General features: G+C 38.7%; 1 protein-coding gene across 3 annotated transcripts in view; it reads right to left on the bottom strand.

Moving 5' to 3' along the window:
* LOC127659352 (cordon-bleu protein-like 1) overlaps positions 1–23,516 on the bottom strand; it is an 85,329-nt gene extending 61,813 nt beyond the window's left edge. Inside the window, exons 1-2 of one of the 3 annotated variants that reach the window (XM_052149132.1) lie at positions 23,192–23,516; positions 20,682–20,756 (exon numbers count right to left, since the gene is read on the bottom strand). In XM_052149132.1, the coding sequence (XP_052005092.1) occupies positions 20,682–20,756; positions 23,192–23,226 (110 nt within the window). In that variant the 5' untranslated portion in view covers positions 23,227–23,516. Of the gene's footprint in view, positions 1–20,674; positions 20,757–23,191 lie in introns of all 3 variants that reach the window. The other 2 variants (XM_052149131.1, XM_052149133.1) reach the window with 2 other exon arrangements.
* Between the last annotated feature and the right edge of the window lie 801 nt (positions 23,517–24,317).

Here is a 24,317-nt window from a genome sequence, read left to right as displayed (position 1 = left end):
AAGTTTATAAAAGGGGACCATATTTCAGAACAATCATTTGTGCATCGCTTTGATGTATCAGCAATTTTTTCCACTGATAAATGGGAAACCGCAAGGAATTTGTGAAACCGCAAGGACATCTTATCACGTCATAAAATCACGTCTTGAAACCAAAAACGTCTCAGTCGTATTGTTACGTGCATCGTCACCGTACACCGACCCGTCAATCATCCTGTTACAGTTATCATGACATGCATATACATCCTTTCCTTTTTTTACTATTATTCATTCATTATTCTTCATTGTGTATCATTTATGATTCCCTTTAATTCGTCCTACCATATTAGAGAAGAAACATCGGGTCGTTGAAGATCTGTTGCGAGGTTTTTCGTGTGAAGAGCCGATGATGTTTTGATCTAGTGATGCATAACATGTAATGCACACCAAACTGATCTCTTTTCCTATAGTTATCTATATCCAATGAGTGATGTTCACTATGTAGAATGAACAAAGGTGTTTGATGGGCAGAAGTGGTTAAGTGCTGGAGAGGGGGGTATATTTTCTGTGGGAAAATAAAACACAGATCCAGGGCCACAGCTGGTAATATGGTAAGAGCAGTCGCTCACAGTAAACACAAGCTATTTAGAGAAGATCTGCAAAGGCCATTACAGCAAATGCATTATGAGATGGGAAGATAGAGGAAGAGAGAGGGAAGAAAATAACACATTGACTCTTTGAACTCACTTCCTCTTGCTGTGTATCTACTTTTATTTCAAGCAAAACAAGGCATTTCCCATACTTTGCTTGTACAAGGGCTTTCAAAATGGTCAGCTGATGAAAGCCCGAAACATGTTCTACACAATATACACAGAGGTGCTAAAGAGGTATACACATAAATGTAATATACTGTATGTATATACTGTATTTATATATATATATATATACACATACACACACACACACACTGTAGTTTATTGTGATTAATCACAGATTTGAGCACTTACATGTTTGCAGAGAACATCTTGTTTTGCTTTTAGCGCTGACACTGTCTAAGTACTGACAATTCATCCAAATTGTCTGCAATGTGATGCCGTGGAAGAGCAGATGTTTAACTCCAGCAGCGTCTTGTGAATTTGGCTTATCACCAGTATCTGGGTTTGTTTTAGGGCTGCACCTAACGGTTATTTTTTTAGCGATTAATCTAACAATTATTTTTCCGATTAGTCGGTTAATCTAACGATTATTTTTTTTTCCCCGGTTTGCCGATTAATCTAGCGGTTATTTTCCCTGTTAGTCGATTAATCTAACCCATAATTTGCTGAATTTTCTAACGATTTTTTATTATTATTACTTGATTAATATAACAATTAATTAACCCAAAATACATATAAAAAAACTTGTCATTAATATTTCAATATTTTAATAAATTATCTTCTCTTAAACACAAACAAATGTACAAGAAACAAAGTGTGCAGTGCAGGGCATTATTCCTCAACAAACATAGCCCCGTCTTAACTGGTCATCTCCATTTTACAGTCCAACATTAATTTTATGTGTCAGACCTTCATCAGACATGTGGCTTCGTATCAGGTGTGTTTTTGGGGCAGAGCACATACTAGTCTTGCATATATATATATATATATATATATATATATATATATATATATCTTTTTCTTTTATCATCATTTACCATCATTAATCATGTCATTTTGTTATGCTTCTATGACACTTTCAGCTCAAGTGTCGACTCGCGTGCTCTTCAGGACTTGGTCCTTGACATCAGTAGAGCTTCTGCGCAATTTAATCACACTTGAACAAGCTTGTAAATGCAGATGGTTACATAATGCAAATGTTAAAATGAGCATGCACTATAGTACAATATCACTTTCAGGAGGAATATCAAAACACCGTGCAACCTTGAGTTTAGCAGTCCAACATAAAATAATTTTACAGTAAAATTTGTGCAATTTGAGTAACACTTAAATGTTTTTCTAACAGGAATAACTAAAACTATTGCCATCTGCATTAAATCTCAGTGGGGAAAGGAATATAATTGAAACGATTTACAGACTGTAACGGTCACACAGTTTACGCCATTTTCTCACTCATACATGGCAACCCTCTACGATCATGTTGGAGAAAGAATCGTCATTGGCTAGTACATTTAAATTTAAATCGCCAGACTTTTGACGACATGTAAGCAAAATGTAACAAAAAATATATTAAGCTAACTGAGAGAGGGGTCCTCTTCATATATATTCACAGAATTTAATATATTGTACATAATGTTCTTGATTTTGCTTTATTATTTTAATCACATTTAAGCTTTTTAAAATGTTACAAATATTACATTCTATCAATTTACATGATGTCATGAAATTGCATTTTTAATAATGATACAAGCTGTTGTCACTCATTGAAATTTCATACACATTTGTAACAAAACAATTTACAAGGTAGGAACCGAATAATGAAAATTAGGGGTCACGATTGTGCGATGCATGGTGTAAAGTTACGTTAGCATGTTAGAAATTACTTTTAACATGGGGGCGATGAGGTAACAGTTAGAAAATCTATTTTAAGTGACTACTACTAACAGAAACACGTGTTGTAATACTATATCATGTTTGGGTGGGTGGGGACAAAAAGTAAACGGGACTCACGGTGCTGCCGTCTTGACAAGCGCTCCGGGATGCTTCCGCTTCAAGTGTTCGTTCATGGCGGCTGAACGGCTGAGATAAGCCATTTCCAATTTGCATATCTTACACAGCACCACATCGTTGGGTCTCTGGCTAAAATACTCCCACACTTTAGATCACCGTGGACGAGTTTTTTTAGCTGCAGTTTGTTCTTCTGGGAATCCATGCTTAAACCAGGCAATGCCATTTAAATTATTCCAACGTGATGCACCGACGCATGTTATGCAAATCGACGGATTTCTGTAATCGATGACGTCTGAGAGGTCCTTTTTCCACCACTTGATCACTGACATGGACTTCGACTTGTAGAGTTCTCTTAGATCAGGTATTTCGGGGAGGTGAGCGAACTGGAAAAATTATCACCAAATGTACACCATAGTCGAACAGAAACCTCAGTGCACTTTAGGGCTGCTCTGATACCAAAATTTTGGCTTCGGTATGATACCGGCCCTGGTACCTGGTTTTTGATACTAAAAATCGATCCTTTGGCAACAAATAAACAGCCAAAGTTTACTAATGAAATCACATAGAAAAGTCTATCAGTTGCAAATTCTGCATTTGCCATTTACATTTTTTTATGTTTTATGTTTTAATGAAATGTTATCATCAAAATAGTTTAAGAAAATGAATACATTAAGCTTTAATCAATTAAAATATACAATTTTTGAATTTTATTAATTGTCATTGATTTCAACAAAAAAAAAATTCAACTAAAAAAAATACTTTTGTAATAGCACCACACTGCCGTATGGTACCGAAATTAGCAACAAGATGACATCATATATATATATATTTTTTTTTTTGGTATTGCAATATTTCACTAGTACAGGTATACCAACCCTAGTGCACTTTTTCATAATTTTAGGCAAACTTTGCAGCTTTCAAGTGGTCTTTAATTACCAGTTCTGAGCACATGAATGACAAAGCAAAGCTGTATTTATAAGTACAAAACCTTGAATTCTAGATGATTCCAGAATTGCCAGGATGTGACGTTGGAAGGAGTGTGACGACATGAAAGATGATGCAAAGCAATGATGTTGCGAAGTTATTTCAATTTCAGTACTTTATTTCAATAATATTAATTTCTTATATATAAGACAGTCAACTAATGTCTTACTCAGCTGTTTAAATTATTTGTTAGTTACCATGCATTAATAAATCATACAGGTCATGTAAATGTGATGCAGATGTATCCACTTACGCTTATTCACTTGTACAATAAAAAAGAGCTTTTGACATTGTTCGCTGTGTATTTGTTTAAGTTTGGCTTCTTCCGTATTTTGCTTGTTTCTGACTTAAATATGTGACATGTCGTAATAACCAACACCCGAGATATAGGAGCTTCCCAGGAGCTTACAGTATATAATGGTTAATAAGTACTTAATTTTGTTACCGCCATAGCAATGCAAGAATTCACGCCAAGTATGTTCAACTGGAAGACGCAGTTACAATGTGTTCGCCCAGCATTCACTCCTGCATTTGCCTACTTGAGCATGCTTCTGACCTAAAGATTGATATACATCTAAAAACAGTGAAACTCAAAATTAAAATAATTGCAGTATGATAAACTAAATTACCCAATTCCAGCCAGCCAAAGGGACGTAGACAGTATTGAAAGGTAATGCAGTTTAATGGAAGCTTACGGCATTTACAAAAGCCGTTCTCCCATGACAAACGCAAAGGGTAGATTTGGTACAATGGAGACGTAATGTTCAAGATGGGATTCAGAACACACTGGGTGATACAGATGCGACCTCCAAATGACCCCCATCCTGTATAGGTCACATAAAAGGGCAATGTACTAGCTGATGAACTCTCAATCTACCAATTCGGCCACACTTCTCTTTAGGGTCATATATGTTCTGACCTCAGCATTCCCAACACGGAAAATGGAGATACAGAAAGTCAAGGCCGACCAAACATCTCCTACTCTTCAGAGACTGGTCAAAACATCTGCCAAGCCTTTAGATAAGCAACACAGAAGGGAAATGGGTCCGATCACAGGCTTGCAGGAATATTTTGTGCCATTTACAAGATAAGGAATCTGGAATTAAAAGCCAGGTTTACTTACAAGACCATGAAATTCAAATCCACTTTATCCGCTCAACTTGCTGCCTGTTGAGATGGAATATACTGCGTATAAAAAGGTTGCGAGTGCCCTTTATTGGTTCAAGAGCCAACATTTACATAAAAGTAAAAGGAGGGAAGCATTTCCCCTGGAGTCATAATTAAAACAATTACACTGCATCCTTTCTTCCCAGACAAAGGCGCATTGTCTGCACAGACACACTTGCCAGAAATACACCAGTCAGTGTTTTCTCCCTTTGCCAATTACACACACACACACACACACACACACACACACACACACACACACAACCAGTCAGTGTCACAATTTGATCAGGCGTCCAAATTCTAGACTTCAAAACCCTAATCATCATCATCATCCTTGCTTGGGTTTGCAATTCATTGTAAGAGCTAGTTATGCATTCACTGTTTTGTCTGTTAACGTTTTATTGACTTAGTGCACTATGATAATTTGTATGCATATTAAAGAACATACAGTTGGCTTAACCAATGGATAGAGGGATGTCTTGGGGCGGCTGTGGCTCAGGTGGTAGAGCGGGTTGGCCAATAAACGCAGGGTTGGCGGTTTGATTCCTGGCCCAACTCCACATGCCAAAGTGTCCTTGGGCAAGGCACTGAACCCCAAATTACTCCCAGTGGCAGGCTAGCACCTCAGATGGCAGCTCTGCCGTCATTGGTGTGTGAGAGTGTGTGTGAATGGGTGAATGAGTTACAGTGTAAAGCGCTTTGAAAACTGCTAAGGTTAAAAAAAGCGCTATATAACTGCAGACCATTTACCATCTTACTGTAAGGTCTGTTTTCCATGACTTTTCCAGGCCTGGTTATCACGATTTAAAATTCCCTGATATTTCCAGGTTTTCCATGACAGCTGGAGCACTGAAATGTGGTCATGGCTACCCCTGGTGAGTCTGGTTCTTCCCAAGGTTTCCTTCCTTTTTTATCTCAAATCTAAATCGAAATAATTATTTCTTTGCTACAGTCACCTTTGCCTTGTTCTCTGGGGATATTAAAGGAATAGTTCACCCAAAAATGAAAATTCTCTCATTACTCACCCTGATGCCATCCCAGATGTGTATGACTGTTTTTCTTCAACAGAACACAAATAAAGGTTTTTAGAAGAAGACAGAGCTCTTTTAGGTCCTTATAATGTTAGTAAATGGGTGCCAGCACTTTGACAGTCTAAAAATGACATTCAGGCAGTATAAAAGTAATCCATGTGACTCCAGCCGATCAATGAATGTCTTTGCCATGCGCCCTTCTGTCCAGTCTGTGTTTACATGTTCGGAGCATGGTGTCTGGATCCTGACCCTTCGGCCTGGTTTTGTTTTGTTTCTGAGTCGGGATCCATTTTTGGGGGAATTATTCATTTAAAGGGTCTGTGAGCATTTTTTTTTTTAATTCCACACATGAAATGAACTACATCACTCAGGTATCTTGAGAAATCACACCAGTCTCTGTGACAGCACTAGATTTTGTAAACAGGGCAACATAGTCGGGAGTAGTCCACACTTTTTAAAACCAATGAGAAACATTGTAAATAGTTTTGCAGCATTGGAACTGGATTTTCTGACATTGCATTGGCTGATATGTCTTCAAAGGGAAAGGGCTTTGGAGAAAGGGCCTTTGGGTTCAGTGGCTGGAGCTGATTCTCAACTGGTGGGCCGCAACCAAAAACTGGTCGCACGTCTATTCTGATAATAGCAGACAGATCCGATTTTGATAATCTGAAACAGCAGATAATAATACTAAATGCAAACAATAAAATTTGTTCTTGTCTACTTCTGTAGCACAGGGCTTATGACTAGAGGCAATGAAAACAAAAAGTGAGAAGTGACAATGATATGGAAATAAAACAAACAACATTTTCACTTTAAAAGCCTTTAATTTTTTTATTAATTTAAATTAATTTTAATTCATTTGTCTAAATGCTTTGTTGCCACAATATGATGAAATGTATTTGAATGATCTGAATTATAACATTTATTAGGCCTATGTATTATCTTTTTAATCATTTCAATTATATTTAATTACTTTTATTTTGAGGCATTTCTCAATAAATACTGGTGCATTACGGTGCATAGATCCATTGATACATTGAATAGGGAATTGAAGAATCGATAACCATTACAGTACTAATACCCAATGTGACGGTCACAAACACAAGCCTTCTCGCAACAGAATCGGAGCGGAGCATGTGAGATTGAAGGGAAAGAAAGTGCACTTTGAAATTAAGTTTATGCCGCCAAGTTCACTCTACAAACATGCATAAGATAAAATGGATGGATGGATGCTGCGGAGTCATTATTCAAAACTGTTTGCATCCAACTGACCAAAGTTTATTGTTGTTGCATTCTTCCCCCATTATGATACATTATGTTAGCTTTGTATCTCCATAAAATGTGCTATTTCTCCATAAAACCGTTTAACCATGAAATGAACTTAGCTTAAATAAATACGATTGGTGGCAGACACTAGCTGTGAACAAATCCCTCACTTGTTCATTCATTCTCTTTACAGTGAATGCAACAGAATATAGGGATAAGGGAGCGATTTCAGACTGTTCTGAAGGGAATCGGCCAGTTGATTACGGTCACCTTTGGTTGATCAATGGCATGGGGCAGCCGTGAAAATATATATATTTTTTTTTAATGTTTAAAATCATTGTTACCACATCCTGTGTATAAACGCTACTAATGTATAGTTTTCATTCTATGAACCTGCTCGATTTAAACATGGATTTATCTGCCTGAAAATGACATTTCATCTGTCATTATTGGTGCAGTAAATATTAACGTTACATGATATGCAAATCTTTTTTTCACGGTTTACCATCTGCTTACTTCTGTTTGCATCAAGTCATTATGTTGCAGAGACATTGTTATTGGTGGTGGTGGCGTAGTGGACTAAAGCACATAACTGGTAATCAGAAGGTCACTGGTTCGAACCCCACAGCCACCACCATTGTGCCCTTGAGCAAGGCACTTAACTCCAGGTTGCTCCGGGGGGATTGTCCCTGTAATAAGTGCACTGTAAGTCGCTTTGGATAAAAGCGTCTGCCAAATGCATAAATGTAAAATGTAAATGTAAACATATATTATGTCTAAATATAATTTTCATATATATAATACAAATCATGTAATGCATTTTCTTGTTAATATATGCAGCCACACATCTAGGCCAATCCTCCTTGGTCCTAAATGCATCTGTGTCACTTTTGTTTTGAAAATAATTCAATCGAATCGATTTGAATCGTGACCAAATTTTAGATTTCATGATGCATCGTAAAAGTTAGGTAAAGTATCGTAATCCAATCGAAGTCAGACCAAATCGTTACACCCTTAATTGGTATGCAATTAAATGTGATTAAATAGATGAATTAAGTGACACATCATGTCATTAATTTGATTAAAAAAAAATATCGGTTGACAGCCTTAGTATTAAAACAAGTGCTATTTGTAAAAAAAAAAAGAAAGAAAAAAGCATCTAAATGTAATTTGATAGTTGTTGGACAACTCCATCAGAATGAGAAAATAACTTGCTTATAAGAGAACTGTGTAAACAGCAATCCTCAAATGAAATCTGACAGGAGTACCTGACAACAGGAAAATAACACTAATAAAGACACCATAAACAGCTGGTGAGCTCGGCTGTCTGAGATCCAGTCCCACAATCACTCTGATCACGAAACAATTGGGCAGATGGAGATGAAAACAGAAATATGGACATGTTCCACAGAAATATGGCAAAAAAATGGCTTTTTTACTTTGTTATGCTCTGAACAAAATGAAATGCCATATTATCATATTCATTATTGTATCACGTGCAATGTAGCAACAGGTTTACACTACAGTTTTGCCCATTCAAAGCTCAACACCACAATGTTAGGGTGATGTGGATGGTTGCAAACTGGCCAAAGTCAAAAACAGCCCATCACCAAGTCTTGTATCTCACCGTTATATTTATTCTCCATAATTTGCATGAAATGAATAATCGCTCCATTTGAGATGAGTTAGCTAGCATGTGATTTGGACTGTGATGCCACATATTACAAACACAACAGAAATAATTGGCCAGAATTAACTGTAATCACATTGGATTAATCTTATGACATCATGAAAAAGTCACTTCTAAAATGTGAGTAGAGCCACAAAAAATGCATTGAGAAGCAAGGTTGAGTTAGATGGATTTGTGGCTTTGGAGCGTTTTCAAGTAAAGAAAAAAAAACTTTAAAAAAGGTGGAAAAGTCTGTGTTTGATTGCAATGGAGCATTCCTTCAAGAGAACTGTGAGCTCTTTCAGTTCCCACAGCAGGTACAAAATGAAATATGAAGTAAGACACAATCTGAAAAGCACAGACGAAGTAATCCTGTCTGTCTGAATGAGTGTAAAATTTGCACTATTAATGAGCGTGTCTGCACCTATGGGGCAGTGCACACATAACACGCTTGTGTTCATAAACAGAGGCTGCTTTCACACTGGCAGTTTAGTTGGAAACAGAGCATGGTTCGCATGAAAATTGGTAATGTGAAAGCTTTCATGCGAACCGCGGTACCGAACCCGAGACTACCTGTAGGAGCTGGTCTGAGTTCGGTTGCAATGCAACTGTAGCACGATTCGTGTGAATGTGAAAGCAACTCGGACTCGGGTGGGCACTCGTTCAAGAAGTAACCTGCGCATGCGTTTTAGCTGATGACGACATTATTAGTTTCGACAACACACGAGGATCCACACATTACTGAAAGTTCCAAAAAAGTAATGACAATTAAGGAAGTACAATCAACACTATAAATACTGTCTGTCTATCTATCTATCCATCTATGCACCTTACAAATACTGTATATAAATATAGGTTATAAATACAAGGTATAATAGGAGATGACAGTGGCGATAACTTCACCTTAGACACAAGCATGAGTAAGCATGTAGTGTAAACAAAGATGCAAATTAATTCCTTGCAATCAGCAGTCTGCAATCAAAAAACAGCATTTGCGATCAGCAGCAAGCCGCCTTCCACTGGACATCTGATGAGTTACGCCATGAAGCACACATACCTGCATACGCAGTTGTCGTTCACTCTGCATAATGCTATTTTTGATAAAGCTCAGCTTTGTCCCCAAGTTATCTTGCAAGAGGAGACACGTGGTCAGCGAGCAGACACCATTGATCGGGTTGTCTCCGCCCACATTCGCAGCCATATTCTCTGGCCGGAAATATCGCGTGACGTTCTCTCCATGATTTTGGTGCGCACACACGCGCACACACGCGTTATAGGCTTATTTTGGTTACCATATCTAATCATGTCACTGTTTACTTTGTAGTTGTAAGTCAGAAGTCTATTGACTGCATTGTATTGATAAATAATTGATATTACTGCATCAGTAAACAGTGTTATATTTCAAAGAGAAGTGTTTTGTTTTGTTTTGTTTTGCACACACCTGTGTCAAAGGCTGGCAGGGGATGCCAGTGCTCAGATTCAAGCCATCATCGTTTCTTGGTGCTCTTCAGATGTCGACAATCTAATATTGAGAATATTAAAGAACTCACGTTGGGAGTTCTGTCAGTCCAGGAGAAACACACGTGCGGAAAAGTTTAATACCCTTCCTGTTCTCTTCAGTCAGTTGTTGACCAAAAAATTAAAAATAAAATACACATTTAATTCTAATCATGCATAGCACAGATGAGATGAAGCCGTTTGAAACTCTCGTTAACATGCACTCATTTACAGACGCTCTTTACCCAAATGCCGGTGTTGTTAAAGAGACAGTACCGTTTTTAGCATGTGTTCAACAAATCGATGTAAATACTTGAAAATAATACATTTTATGCCATTAAACAATAAACATGTACCAAAAAATTATATATGAAATATAATATCTTGTTTATTTATTGAATACATACATTTCTTCATTTTTAAAAAGCCAAAATTTGACCAAAATTATGAAAAGCTAATAAAATATAATTAGTAACATTTATATTTTTACAATGTACCTAGTTAGAAGATCCCCAGAATAATTAACAGCATTAGCTGGAAAACTGAACCGAGAGCTTGTAATTCAGAATTGAAGGCATCTGGTTTTAAAAAATTATAAATCTCAAGTAACACCTAATAATATATTTCTAAATATTAAAATAAAAACAAATTAGGTCTTCTCACATTTCTGCAACCATATAAACATGCAACTTTGAATTCATTCTTTGTAGTGAGCCAATGTGTGTGTGGCATTTTGATGTTCTCTTGCTCACACATCATCTTGTCATACAAATTTGCAGGTCAGTGTTCACCAAACTTTGTTACTCAGTGAAATGTGAAATTTCATTGCTTGAGCTTGCATTTTCGGTCTCCAGCGTTCAGATGCATTTGAATGGGAGGGAACGGAGCGTGAAGTCTAGTGTGACCGCACCTTGACACATGTTTATGTTTACATAGACAAACAATTAAAAACAATAGTGCAAGAAGAATGCAATAACATGCCCTGTGTGAACGGCCCCTAAATCAGATCTCAAGTGTCCATAGGTGTCTTTGTAATGCGAGTACTAACAGACTCAACACTGACAGTGTACAGTTGTGCCAACAAATGCATCACACTTGTGGAACTCAATGTGCAACATCTTTTGGAATGTGGCAGTAACAGGACAGCATACAGTATCTGCACTCTGAAAGAGGCTGTGCAACTCTACAAAAGACATGCCAAATTCTGATTCACAGCGACACGCAACAAATGAATCAATTTGGAACATATTCCTTTTTGCTGCATTCAAAACAGTTTACGGTCACTGCCTGCAGTCCTGACAGCAAAAACAAAGACACCCCATTCTCCTATGTTCTCTGGAGGCCTGCCACATGCTTTCAGAGCTCTGAGAAATGCAATGTGGAGAAATAAAGGCCTTGTATTCTTCAGACAGGAAAGGCAGTGCAAAATCAAGAGCTCTAGAGAAATACTGCTCTGAGTTCTAATAAGGTTCTAGACTTTGTAGTGTAAATAGGATATTTCACGAATGAAATTAATCACATTATTTACATTATTTACCCTCACATTGTTCCAAACCAGAATGAAAATCTATTTTTGTGTGTAATACAAAACCATTAGTGAAACAAATATGCAATGTAAATGAATGGTGACTGAGGCTATTGTTTTTCCCTACATAATATTCTATGAAAAAGAAAGATACATAGGTTTTGGTAAGTAAATGATGACAGAATTTAAATGTCCATGGGGGGCTGTTGAGACAGAGGGAGCATGTGTATGTGTGCTATGTGGAGGAGTCAAGGCATATGGTATGTTCAGAAGATCTATGGCATCTACAGAAACTGGCTACTGCCTATGCAGGCAGTATTTTTGAGTCATCATGTGTACGCTCCAAACACAAAGGCTGTTCCAAAGCGTAGACAACATAATGCAGCTGTAAAATAGCCAATACAACACATCAACTAAATTCAATATTAATAGCTAACTGATATTAACATAGATATTGATAGACATTAAGCTCTTCGTCGACTTGACTTTTTTGGGACACGTCCCCCTTGTTTTTTTCTGTATTCCTTTTGTGTTTCTTTGTTGAATGTTGTAGAGCGGAGGAGGCCGGGGCCGGTCCCCAATCAGCCTGATGAGGCGCACTAGGGATAAAGGCGGCTGGTGACGACAGTCAGAGAGAGAGAGAATTACAGGCAGCTGCTTTGTGTGTTTATGTTTGTGTGTTTTTGGTTCAGTTTATCATTAAATGATACTATTATTTATATTGCCAAGCCGGTTCTCGCCTCCTCCTTTCCCTTAACCCGCTTTACAAATGTAAATAACAAAGCTGTCATACTCATGAACTATATCCTAAATCTTCAGAAGCAGTACGATGGCTTTTTTAAGTGTTCATCCACTGAAAATCTTGTCTTCTAAGCTCTCTCTCAAATCTTGTGCACGCATTCACAAATTCAAACAAGGCACATTCATTGACCATATGGGTTGTACATAGTAATTTTTGGGGTGAACTATTCCTTCAAATTTTCTAATGTGTACTGTGTTGTGAAATGTAAAGGGCTATTATTAGCTTCAAAAGGCCCCAGGCTGTTGATGTCTGAGAAACTTCTTAAGTTTTCCACAGTTGCCATTGTATTACAAGCTTCATAGGGAGTTGACACTTAAAACCACCCTTAACCATACAATGCATGACAAACACTGCTTTGTGTGTTTATGTTTGTGTGTTTTTGGTTCAGTTTATCATTAAATTATTATTTATATTGCCAAGCCGGTTCTCGCCTCCTCCTTTCCCTTAACCCGCTTTACATTGGTGCCGAAACCCGGGAAGGAGGAGGGATGCCCGTCGCGGAGTCCTCGACACTGCCGTCCACCCAGGGGATTGCCGCTGCCATCTGCCAGGGGATGGAGTAGCCCGAGCACCCGGACGCAAAGAACGACCGTGTCTGCGAGGCGAGTGGGGACTGGACTCCCCGACCGCCTGGAGCGAAGGAGCTGCTGCCAGGGGCGGAGGAGTGCCCTGCCGTCCCCCAGAAACGTGGAGGGGGTCGAGAAAACTGCAGTTCGCGAGGGGAGGAGAGAAGCGACTCCCCGACTGCCTGGAGCAGTAGGGCCGCTGCCAGGGGTGGAGGAGTGTCACCACGAGTCGCCGGGAACGTGGAGGGACTTTCTATCCACCGAGGGTCGCGAGTCTGACTGTGGTCCGGCAGGAGGAGTGGCTGCCATCCGCCTGAGAGGGTGGAGGAGTGATCGAGGACCACACGACTGTGCATCAGAGAATCGTTGAGTGAGTTTTCTTTTCTCTCTCTCTCGGTGTTGGCCTTTCCCTTGTCTGTTTTGTTGTTGTTTTTGCCCTCCTGTCTCCTCCCAGGTCGAGCAAGGTGGGGATGATACAGGGGAGGTGCTCCCCGGCCTGAGGCAACGGCGGGAGGAGTGTAGAGGGGAGGAGGGCTGGGCCGGGCTGGAACAACACACGCCCGGTCCCCAATCAGCCTGATGGAGGCATGCAAGGGATAATAGCGGCTGGTGACAATAGTGAGAGAGAGAGAGAGAGAGAATTCAGGGCAGCTGCTCTGTGCTTGTTTATGTTTGTGTGTTTTTGGTTCAGTTTATCATTAAACTATTATTTATATTGCCAAGCCGGTTCTCGCCGCCTCCTTTCTCTTAACCCACTTTACAAATGTAAATAACAAAGCTGTCATACTCATGAACTATATCCTAAATCTTCAGAAGCAGAAGCACAAATTCAAACAAGGCAAATTCATAGACCATATGGGTTGTACATAGTAATTTTTGGGGTGAACTATTCCTTCAAATTTTCTAATGTGTACTGTGTTGTGAAATGTAAAGGGCTATTATTAGCTTCAAAAGGCCCCAGGCTGTTGATGTCTGAGAAACTTCTTAAGTTTTCCACAGTTGCCATTGTATTACAAGCTTCATAGGGAGTTCACACTTAAAACCACCCTTAACCATACATGTTACACAATGCATGACAAACACTGGATTACAAATTAGAGATGTTTTGCTGTTATAAATCTCTCAAAATGAAACCTTTGCAGACACGCAAAGCGCTCAATAGATTTAGAATTATATTCAACTTGTACTTTCTCTTTGAAAGACAAGTTTGTTCAAACAAACCTTGAACAAAACATTGCCTGGGAGTTTGCAACAGTTTTAAGGTTAGTTTGAAGTATGTCTAGAGTATTTTAAATACCTTGTAGAGGGCGGTGGTTGCTGAGGTGCTCTGAGTAGATGCTAAAGGGTGCTCTGTCTGGTTGCTAGAGCAAGGTGGTTGCAAGGATGTTTGGGGTGTTCTGACTGGTTGCAATTAAGGTTTTGCAAGGCATGTGCTCAGCTAAGGTTAAAGGTGTTCAACATGTTTGACAGCTGGAGCTTGAATACAATGAACATCTGTCAAAGTAAGGCCACATCCACACAAAGTGCTTTTTGGTTCATCGCTAACGAAAAATAAGTTCAAAACAGCTGTGCAACAACATACTGTTGCAAACGTTCAGACACCCGCCAAGGGAGTCGTTTAGAGTTAATTATAAATACGAGGACGCTACATTTAAAACATAATCTAACATTAAAATGTTATCAATGACTCCATGCCTCATTCTATGAGAAGAATTCACACGAGGTCATTAAAAGAAGCTGTATTGACTACTCTATGATGATTTCAAGTAATATATGCAGTAAATAATGTGTAATTTGAAATGTTTAACTTTTGCATTAATGGCGCTAATGTGCTAACATGCTATACATGGCCATAATATGCACTGATTACACTCTGTTATTGTCATTTACGATGACACTGAAAAATAAATAAATAAATTGTATGACATGTTCTTGGAAGATGTCTCTTTGCGAACGAATGTACAGCTGTAGGTAGATTACAGCAGCTCACTAATTGTTCAAAGTTTCTTTAATTCACAATTTAAATGTTCAAAGTTTAAATACTAAGTAGGGCTGCAACTAACGATTAATTCGATAATCGATTAATCTTCGATTATTTATTCGATTAATCGATGGGGTACATTTTTTTCCTGTATTTTATTCAAATATTATTATTATTATTATTTACTTTATTTTTTAACTAAAATTAAAGGATTTGGTTCGATTTACAATACTGAATACATCATCGTGACATCAATGAAAGCTGTACAATTGATTACATTGAAACTGAAAGCACGGTATGATGTTGCATGAGTTTAATCAGTGTGATTGCACTCCCTTTATCTATCAGTTTGACTGACGAGGATGCACGCGCGCACTCGCTTGCTCAGTGGAGTTTAACGGAGACTCACGTGTGGTACAAACAAACAGTTTTGTGAAATACGTGGAATTATGTGCCTGATTTTGAATTCATAACATGTATACATCATAAAACAGAAAATAGCAGTACAATGTAAGTCATGTGCTGGAGAGAAACAACTCAATCACTCTTAACACACCTTAGGCAGAAATGTTTATGCTCCTCCACATGAAACTGTGTGCTTATTATGATCTTTTTTGAAGTGTTTACAAAGTGCTCTCATGCGCTGAACAACTTGGGTCCTGTTTTTTCCGCTTCGACAAGTTTCGTCATGTAACACGTTATTCACCGGGCTGTAAAGTGACATCACTGATGGAGCTTCTCCATGCCCGCGGCATATATACAACTAATCAATAATGAAATTCGTTGTCGATGATTTCCATTATTGATAATAATCGATTAGTTGTTTCAGCCTTAATAATAAGACTTTCTCACATACATTCCTCAATAAGAAAAGGTCACAAACAAATAAGCCTTCAAAAATATTGGGCTACATTCAGGCACATTAGGTGCAGAATGGACAATAGAACTGAACAGAATCTGTCCTGAAAAAAGTATGTTTATTTATTAATAATTTGTTTGTCATCATTATTATAATCACAAATCATTTGAACTTTTTTATAAAAATATTTTTTAAAAATCTACATTCTATCAATAAATATTACATCATGAAAATGTATATATATAATAATGATATACACTGTCAGTGTTTGAATTAATGTTTACAATTAACAAGTAATAACACTGGGTTTACATTCATTTGTATAACAAGTGCTAAAATGGTACTGTCACTTTAAGAGTTCAACATGACAGTCTTGCACAGGCAGGGCAATTTCTAACCATTTTGGTGCCCTAAGCAAGATCCCTATCGGCATCCCCGCTGGAGTGAGATGTGGGTTGTGGCGGCCTCCTCTTTGGCGCCCTCCTAATTGGTGTTGCCCTAGGCAACCGCCTAGTTCGCCTTGTGAAAACGCTGTAAACAGTGTAGAAAACAAAAGGGCAGTAGGTGTCAAATCAAGCGATAGAAAAATGATGTTTGACGGATCATTTCATTTATGAACACATCGACAGAAAACAATGATACAAATGACGAAATATTGAGTTTTGTCTTAATATGGTTAATATATTTTTCAAAAAAATTTGGTTCGCGATATATTGAAATTTTATTTATCTTCTATTTCTTCCAAACGATTATGTGGACCAATAGCAGTCAGAAGGTGTTTAGCAGCCATTAAGAAATGTGCTGAAAGTTCACCCAGGCGAGCTGTTACGAACCACCAAAACAAACTCAAAAACACCTTATTTTTGGCCAGATTAGCGAAAGCTAAATAAGTCATATTGCTTTAAAAAACACAAACTCTGAATGGCCTGAGTTTGGTTGCTCGAAAGCTCTAGGAGGAGTTAGTAAGACATTTTGTTCTCAAAAGAATAATAAATAATTTGAAACACAATATCAGCATGTTAGCTTTGTCAAGTCAACATCATAGCACCAAAGTTCATATACTGTTGCTTTCAACATTGAATGGAACAGCTGGGCTAGCATTGTGTGTGTGTGTGTGTGTGTGTGTGTGTGTGTGTGTGTGTGTGTGTGTGTGTGTGTGTGTGTGTGTGTGTGTGTGTGTGTGTGTGTGTGTGTGTGAGGAGAGAAAGACAGAGTGAGATAAAGTATGGAAACATCTGCAACAGTTCTTAAGCTCTTCAATACCAGTCCCGGAGGTGATACTTTGTTGTCAAGGCCTGGTCCTCCACACACAGAGTTTGAGGTGTCTATAGTAACCAAAGATCGCATAACATCATAAGTGAGTAAACATTCGCCAGCTATTTACACTGCCACAGCAGTCCATGCAGCTCGGAATTACAAGAACAGATGTCACGAGTGAAAGAAGCCAAACTGCAGCAGCGTTCAGCAGTATTCTGCCAACACCTGTGAAGTTCCACATCTTGCTTTCATATTTGCAGCCTCAGACATAGTCTAAATTCCCCACATTTGTCAGTCTATTCTTTTAAATTCAGTGCTTGCTAAAGATGATCCTAATGCTGAATGTGAGAAATCACAGACAAACGTAAGTGCCGTTAAAGGGACAGTGCACCTAAAAATGAAGAATTCTGTCACAACTTACTATCAGGCCACATCCACACTATTCCGTTTTCATCTGAAAACTACATTTTCAGTTTCCTGATGCCATTGTTTTCCAAATTATGCAGTAAATGGACAGCATTTTCTAGACGCTCCGTTTTTGTTGGAGGAAAATGCTGTTCCAGTGTGACAGGCTACAGTGGCAATCAGCTTCTGCTATTACTCACAAATGATGGTATTCATGCAAGCATACAATGGTTCAAAGTCCAGACCCAAAAAATAGAATGCATAACTGTGGAAGCAGGTGGTGTGGCGTAGTAGTGGCGTAGTGGGGCTAAAGCACATAACTGTTAATCAGAAGGTTGCTGGTTCGATCCCCACAGCCACCACCATTGTGTCCTTGAGCAAGGCACTTAACTCCAGGTTGCTCCGGGGGGATTGTCCCTGTAATAAGGGCTCTGTAATTCGCTTTGGATAAAAGCGTCTGCCAAATTACATAAATGTAATGTAAATGTAAAGCAAACTCCTGTCCCGACCAAACAATCAAACCAAGTGAAAAAACTGCCTAATGAACTGGGCAACTTGATGAAAAGCTGTTTGTATTTCCAAATGAAGTTGCACCACAGACAAGCAACGGTTGATGGTCTGGTGCCCTTAGGAGACAAACCAGAAGCTTGCTCCCGAATTACACAACAACTATTGTGCGGTTACACTGTTTTACACAACAGCTATCTCTCAGTAACCCCCACTGGCAACACTAATCGAATATGTCTGTGTGGGAAAACCAGCCAGTTTGTGTGAAGCTCATAAGGCTCTCATAAAACACCTTCAAAATATCGAAACTGCTTCTAATTAAACTAACAATAATGAAGGGATGTTATCAAGCCAATGTGGGAGACCGTGTGTGTGTCTGTGTGTGTGTGTGTGTGCCAGAGAGTCAATAATGGCAGAAAAAAAGTTATGAGAACGTGTCGGAAAATCTCACTAGGATTTCATAGAAAATGCTTCCAGGCATTGGAACTCTTTAAGTTGACATCATCCTCTGCTAGCTAAATCTGAGCCCATGGAGCCCAAATTTCTGAAGTCTCAAAGTATGTTAATAAAGATCATATTTGACGCTAATGTGGACAGAGGATTCCATCATGCTATTGATATAGGCCACATGTGGTTTTCAAAGCCAACATGTGTCTGGGTTGTATATTGTACATTTCCTAGTCTTTGTAGGGCCACAAGTCTTCTGATTCAGAGACTGTACTCTTGTCCCACAGCCATGTATTACCACACAAGATAAGTACTTAGTTTTCTGTCTATCTGTCTACCTCTGTGTAGGAAATGAAAAGCACAGACACTGCCCTTCATCAAATGACTCTTGTCCAGTAGTACAGTTTAAATGCAATAACATCCTCATTTCCGCAGCAAAGAAATTAGCCAGAAGTTTCCACAGATTTTGCCGAGACCCCCCCCAATCCTAAAGTTCATTTCCCATGACCTTCACATGTGTCCAAAAACATTTCTCAGCTCTACTCTGCAGGCAGGAAATGCACCGATGTCAAAGGTTGAGGCAATACCAGCGACAACAGAGACTTTAATTACAGTCAGACTGTCTCGTAAACAAACACACAACTAGAAAACCAGATACACAGTTAAGCACACTCCTTTAACTCATCACTCGTAAACAGCCAGTCTTCAGTGAAAGCTCACATAAAGAGAGAGAAAAAGTTCAGATTATAAGTATTGACAGGGTGAAACAGGGCTGTGCAGTATAAAATATATATGCAAACGATGTTATTCAACTATTAAAATCAACAAAACAGTTAGCGTTATTCCACGATAAACATTGTAAACTGTAAGTAGCATGCTACATTAATGTTGCATTACCTCAACACATTGCATGTTGTCAGTTCTGTCAAATAAAAAGTCAAAAATGAAAGAGATGCTTTTTCTTTTCAGGCAGACTGTCCGCATTTATTAATTGCAAGTGATCAAATCAGACTTGCGTGTTCAGACATAACCAACATATCGGCATGGGTTGCTTTGGTAATGACGTAGATGTACACACGTGATGATGCTTACAAAACAGATGCGGGAAAAATGGAGGTGCATCATCTCGCTCTCCAAATAAGCGCCCTGTCCAGTCGCGGTGCAGAACTCCTCTGTAGCACAAGAAAAACTCTGAGACTGGAGACTGGTAAATATCAGTCACCGTTTTTTGACATCAACGTTGTGTGTCGCGTTAAGAGTGACGCAAAAGGCCATTTGAAATCCAAATTGAGCGGCCAGAGCATCCGGACTTAGAAACCACCTCTCGATGTGGTTTGAATCGGATTTGGCAAAATCAGATTTTATGTGATTCTTTTGCTGTCCAGACTATCAAAAACTCATCTGGATATGCAAAAAATCGGATTTTTAGTGGCAGTCTGAACAATTGAGACCACGTCCATATACTAATCCGTTTAAGTTTGAAACCTCTGTTTTAAGTTTCCCCAAAGTCACCGTTTTCCAATGTGTGTGGTTAGAAAGAACGTTTTCGAAAGTCTCCGTTTTCTGTGGAGAAAAACGCTGTTCTAGCGTAACGCAAAGTCGACGTGTTTTCAAAAGAAAATGGCTTAGTGTGGTGGTGGGCTTGGTGTGCTATTCTGAACATAACCTGTATCCTGTTTCTGCAGTCAGTTGTCCTGCCCAACACATTTATCATTACATAGATTCATTCTTATTTTAATTTGAGACCTCAAAATATGCACAACTATGCTTTATCTTTGCAGCCTATGGAGCTGTGATGTGTACTGAAGCCACTCTCCTTAAAGACGTGGTTTAAAAATGTCCCAAGATCTTAATATGTACAATATAAAAGAAGAATAGTAAATTCAAGTGCACCATTGTGCTGCCCATCTGATCCATTATCATATGCAAATATGCAACCAAACATGCTACATTTGCATGAAGTAGGTCTACTACGATCTCTCATTTCCATCTAGTTTATTTACATCTAGAATACTCTAAAGAGATAAACCCAGAGCTAAAAGAGTATGTCTTGGTATTTTAGTGCTCACAGTGTACCTTCGGTCAGGTGGTCGGCTGTGCGCATTACCATCCATTCCTGTGGTGGTCTGTGCGGCTCTGAAATCCCTGGCACTGCAAGACAGAAAGCAAACACCGCAGTCAGTCATGGCACAGCCCTTGAGGAGTGCTGACTGATTAAGAAGTTAAACTAGATCTGTCAGTTCTGCAAAACGTGGGTGCATCCCTTCCCAACATACATCCACATCGCAGTGTCAACGGAGGGTATTGTGGTTGCATGGAGGTGTTTTCCCAAGTTGGAGGATTTTTAAATTATTACAAAGTAGAAACTTTCTTTAGTCAGTTACAAACAGGGGCGTCATGTACATATTATTTTTTATTATTCTTCAGAGAGGGGAAACGTGGTAATCCTTACTCAATTGGTACTCTAGGAGAGTTAAAGGGATATTTAACTCAAACATATAAATATCCAGTCATTATTTACTCATCCATATGCATGCATTTATGAAAATGATGCATGGAAAAGAAACTGTCGGCATTCTGAGTGAGTTTATATATTGATAATTTGTTCATCTTTTTAATAATATGATGCAAAGAGCACTGCTGCTCTTCATATAAGAACACTCTCTTCTGCAGAATCAAACTTATAGAGACTGATTCTTAAGCCACTTTTCCACCATCGGGCCAAACTCATCGCAAAACCGAACCATTCCATGCCAATCCTGGCCAGCTGGCGCGGTTAAGGTTTCTTTTTCCGCTGTGGTACGTAACAGATCCGTCTTTTGGCGATGCCATGAGAGGTAAACATTGGAGCGAGTGCGGCGCACTATGGAGGATGATTGCATATTCCAGTTTTTTTTGGACTGTTTCCCCCTGCAAACAAACAGCAAAGACAATGAACACGTCGAAAAAAGTAAAGTAAAGAGAAATAGACGCAAGGTTTACCATCATTTTTGAGGGCTTGAGTTTACCACTGGACACGAACATGCAGAGAGTAAAAGTTCCCAGGCTAGCTAAAAAGGATATTTATTGACAAAATAGTTAATGAAAATAGTATATAGTATAGTATATATAGTATATATAGCGTCAAATCGACCAGAAGTCATTCATTCTCTATGGCAGCCAGCGTCTCTCAGCGATGAGAAGCGGCGTGGCGAGTCTTGGGCGGTGTGGGCATCAGAGGAAAGTTCAAGTGCGGGGTAATGTGTGTGGTAATGACCTCTGATGCGGTTCGGCAGCAACCTATTGGAATATAGAAGTGCTCCACTCTAGCGAAGTCTAGAGAACACAACAGTGTAAACTTTGGTTCCCACCAAACAATAGTTTCGAAGACAAAAAGGAGGAGAAACTAATTATTGCCGTGGCGGGTTTTCCCATAATAAAACACTGATTTGACCCATTGCACTACACAACCAGGACCAATGTACAAATGTATTTAATTTAGTTTATTTTGGTAACAAACAACCATAATTTTAATTACTTTCATCGAATTACTTGCCATCGATTTCTTTCGCATTTTTCTTAAAAGATTTCATGACGATATACATGACTTGTGATATTTCGGCAAAAAGATACCGGTCGACATGTTTGAACGTTTTGCGGCCCCTTTAAATATAGTTCACAAAACCAAGCATTCCGAACAAACGTTGCCTCCTATTTCAACTATGTCAGAGCGTCCACGAATCTTCGATAGCATTGGCAGGGCAGCCAGAGCTAATTTTTATGCTCTCACCACCTCTGGTCACATCACATGTGTGAATGGGCCTTAAAGCACTTACAATAGAAGGGAACAAATGCTAAATGACACATTGTTTCCAAAGCATAGCCACAATATGTAAACATTATACATTTTGATTTTGATACATGATTTTAGTCTGCCAAAATCACTTACCTATTTGTGTAAAGTATCCATTACTGGGATTACAGGATTTTGTCATGACAAAGAAGCCGTAATATTAGATATAATGTTACACATATGAGGTAAGTGATTTTATCACACTAAAATCATATTAACATGTGTGTTGTTTATATCTTGAGTCTATAATTTTGAAACATTGTGTACTTTAACGTTTATGGACTTGTCCCATGAACTTCCATTGTCAGTGCCTTGCTGTAACAATGATTTTTGTCTTCTTTCTTTTTTTTTTTATTAAGGTGGGTATGCAAAATTAAACTAATCTTGTGGAAATTAACATTATGCCACCAATGTTAACAGAGCATAACTTGGGTTGAACCGTAATCAAATACTAGTGCATTTCCCATTTATTGAAAGTCTTATGGGTTAGATAGAACAGCATGAGGGTAAGTAAATGATGACAAAAAAATATTATAAATTGTATTTTGTTTGGGTGAACTGGCCCTTTAAAACTTGATAAAAGAGATTTCGTTAAGCCAGCAATCACCGTGCAATTTTGTTGTATGAAAATTAGTAACTTCGAGATGTTGTGATAACTCATTTGTTTTTCACGCGAATAAAAATACAAAATAAAATAAATAAAAAAAAATCGTAATGTTTTGAATGAGCATGAAGCGCCTGGTTGCGAACTTACCGCCCTCGATGTTTCCCGCGTCTGTCAAGTGTCATCAGTCTTGATGCCAAAACGCCAAAATCATCACTTTTATCAACTTCAGCAGCAGCACGTTTGTGTTAGAAGTGTTTGTCCTGTCACAACTGAACACTGTCTTCTCCCTCTACACTTTCTGCATCACTTCTGTCCCGTTACTCCCCTTTGGGTCTTAAAAATCTGCAACTCCCACCATATTTTCCAGAGTCCTGCCCCAGTCAACAGACGCTTCTCTGTTGCGATTTAACAGAGAGGGAGACAGAAGCCCCGCATATATTCAAGTCATGACACGATGGGTTAGTGCGAGTCTCTACCAGCCCTCCAACCTCCAACCTCCAACTGGACACCGACTGTTCACACTATTTACACTGTGCAATGCGAATTCGCATGCCGTCCCGGCAACAAAAGTCACAGCAAAGCAGAGAATGTGCTGAATACCAAGCCATGTGAGCTGTGTACATCTGAACAATTATATTTCAAGGGTAAGAATGTAATTAAATTTTAATGTGGAGTTTAGTCACACGTGCTGCTGAGGAAGTTCATAATATCCTATTTCTGGCTTAATAGCGACATCTAGTGAGAGAGTTGCGGTACTACATTATTGATTCCTGGCTGAATCGTTCACACAAACAGGGGCGTAGATTCCAGGTGGGATGGGGGGAAGGTAACCCTCTCAATAATCAAAACAAACAAGTACAACCCTTATTTATACCACGATCAATGGAAACATGGGTAAATGCTTCACGCTGCAAAAACCCCCATGTTAAAGCCAAATCTAAGCCCTTGCACACAAATATTAAATGTATCTACTTACCCTCATGTCAAAACCAGCTGATATGTTGAACGTGGAAGACCAAATTCACAAAGTTCTTGTGCATACAACATCGGTTCACAGTGACCATGGCTGTCAAACTCCATACATTAAAAAAAACATACATTTTGTCCATATGTCTTGTGTGCAATGTTTTGAATTATCTGAAGCCATAAGATAATGTTTTGTGAGCAACAGGCCAGATTTTTTTTTTTTTTTTTTTTTTTTTTAAATAGATACATTTTTCAAATATCTTTCCCTCAGACGAAGCTCTAAAATATTATTTACATTGGATTTCAG

Source organism: Xyrauchen texanus, chromosome 18 (genome assembly GCF_025860055.1).
Source record: "Xyrauchen texanus isolate HMW12.3.18 chromosome 18, RBS_HiC_50CHRs, whole genome shotgun sequence".
Lineage (NCBI taxonomy): Eukaryota > Metazoa > Chordata > Actinopteri > Cypriniformes > Catostomidae > Xyrauchen > Xyrauchen texanus.
Note: the sequence above shows the minus strand (reverse complement) of the source record. Positions and strands in the feature narration are given on the sequence as shown.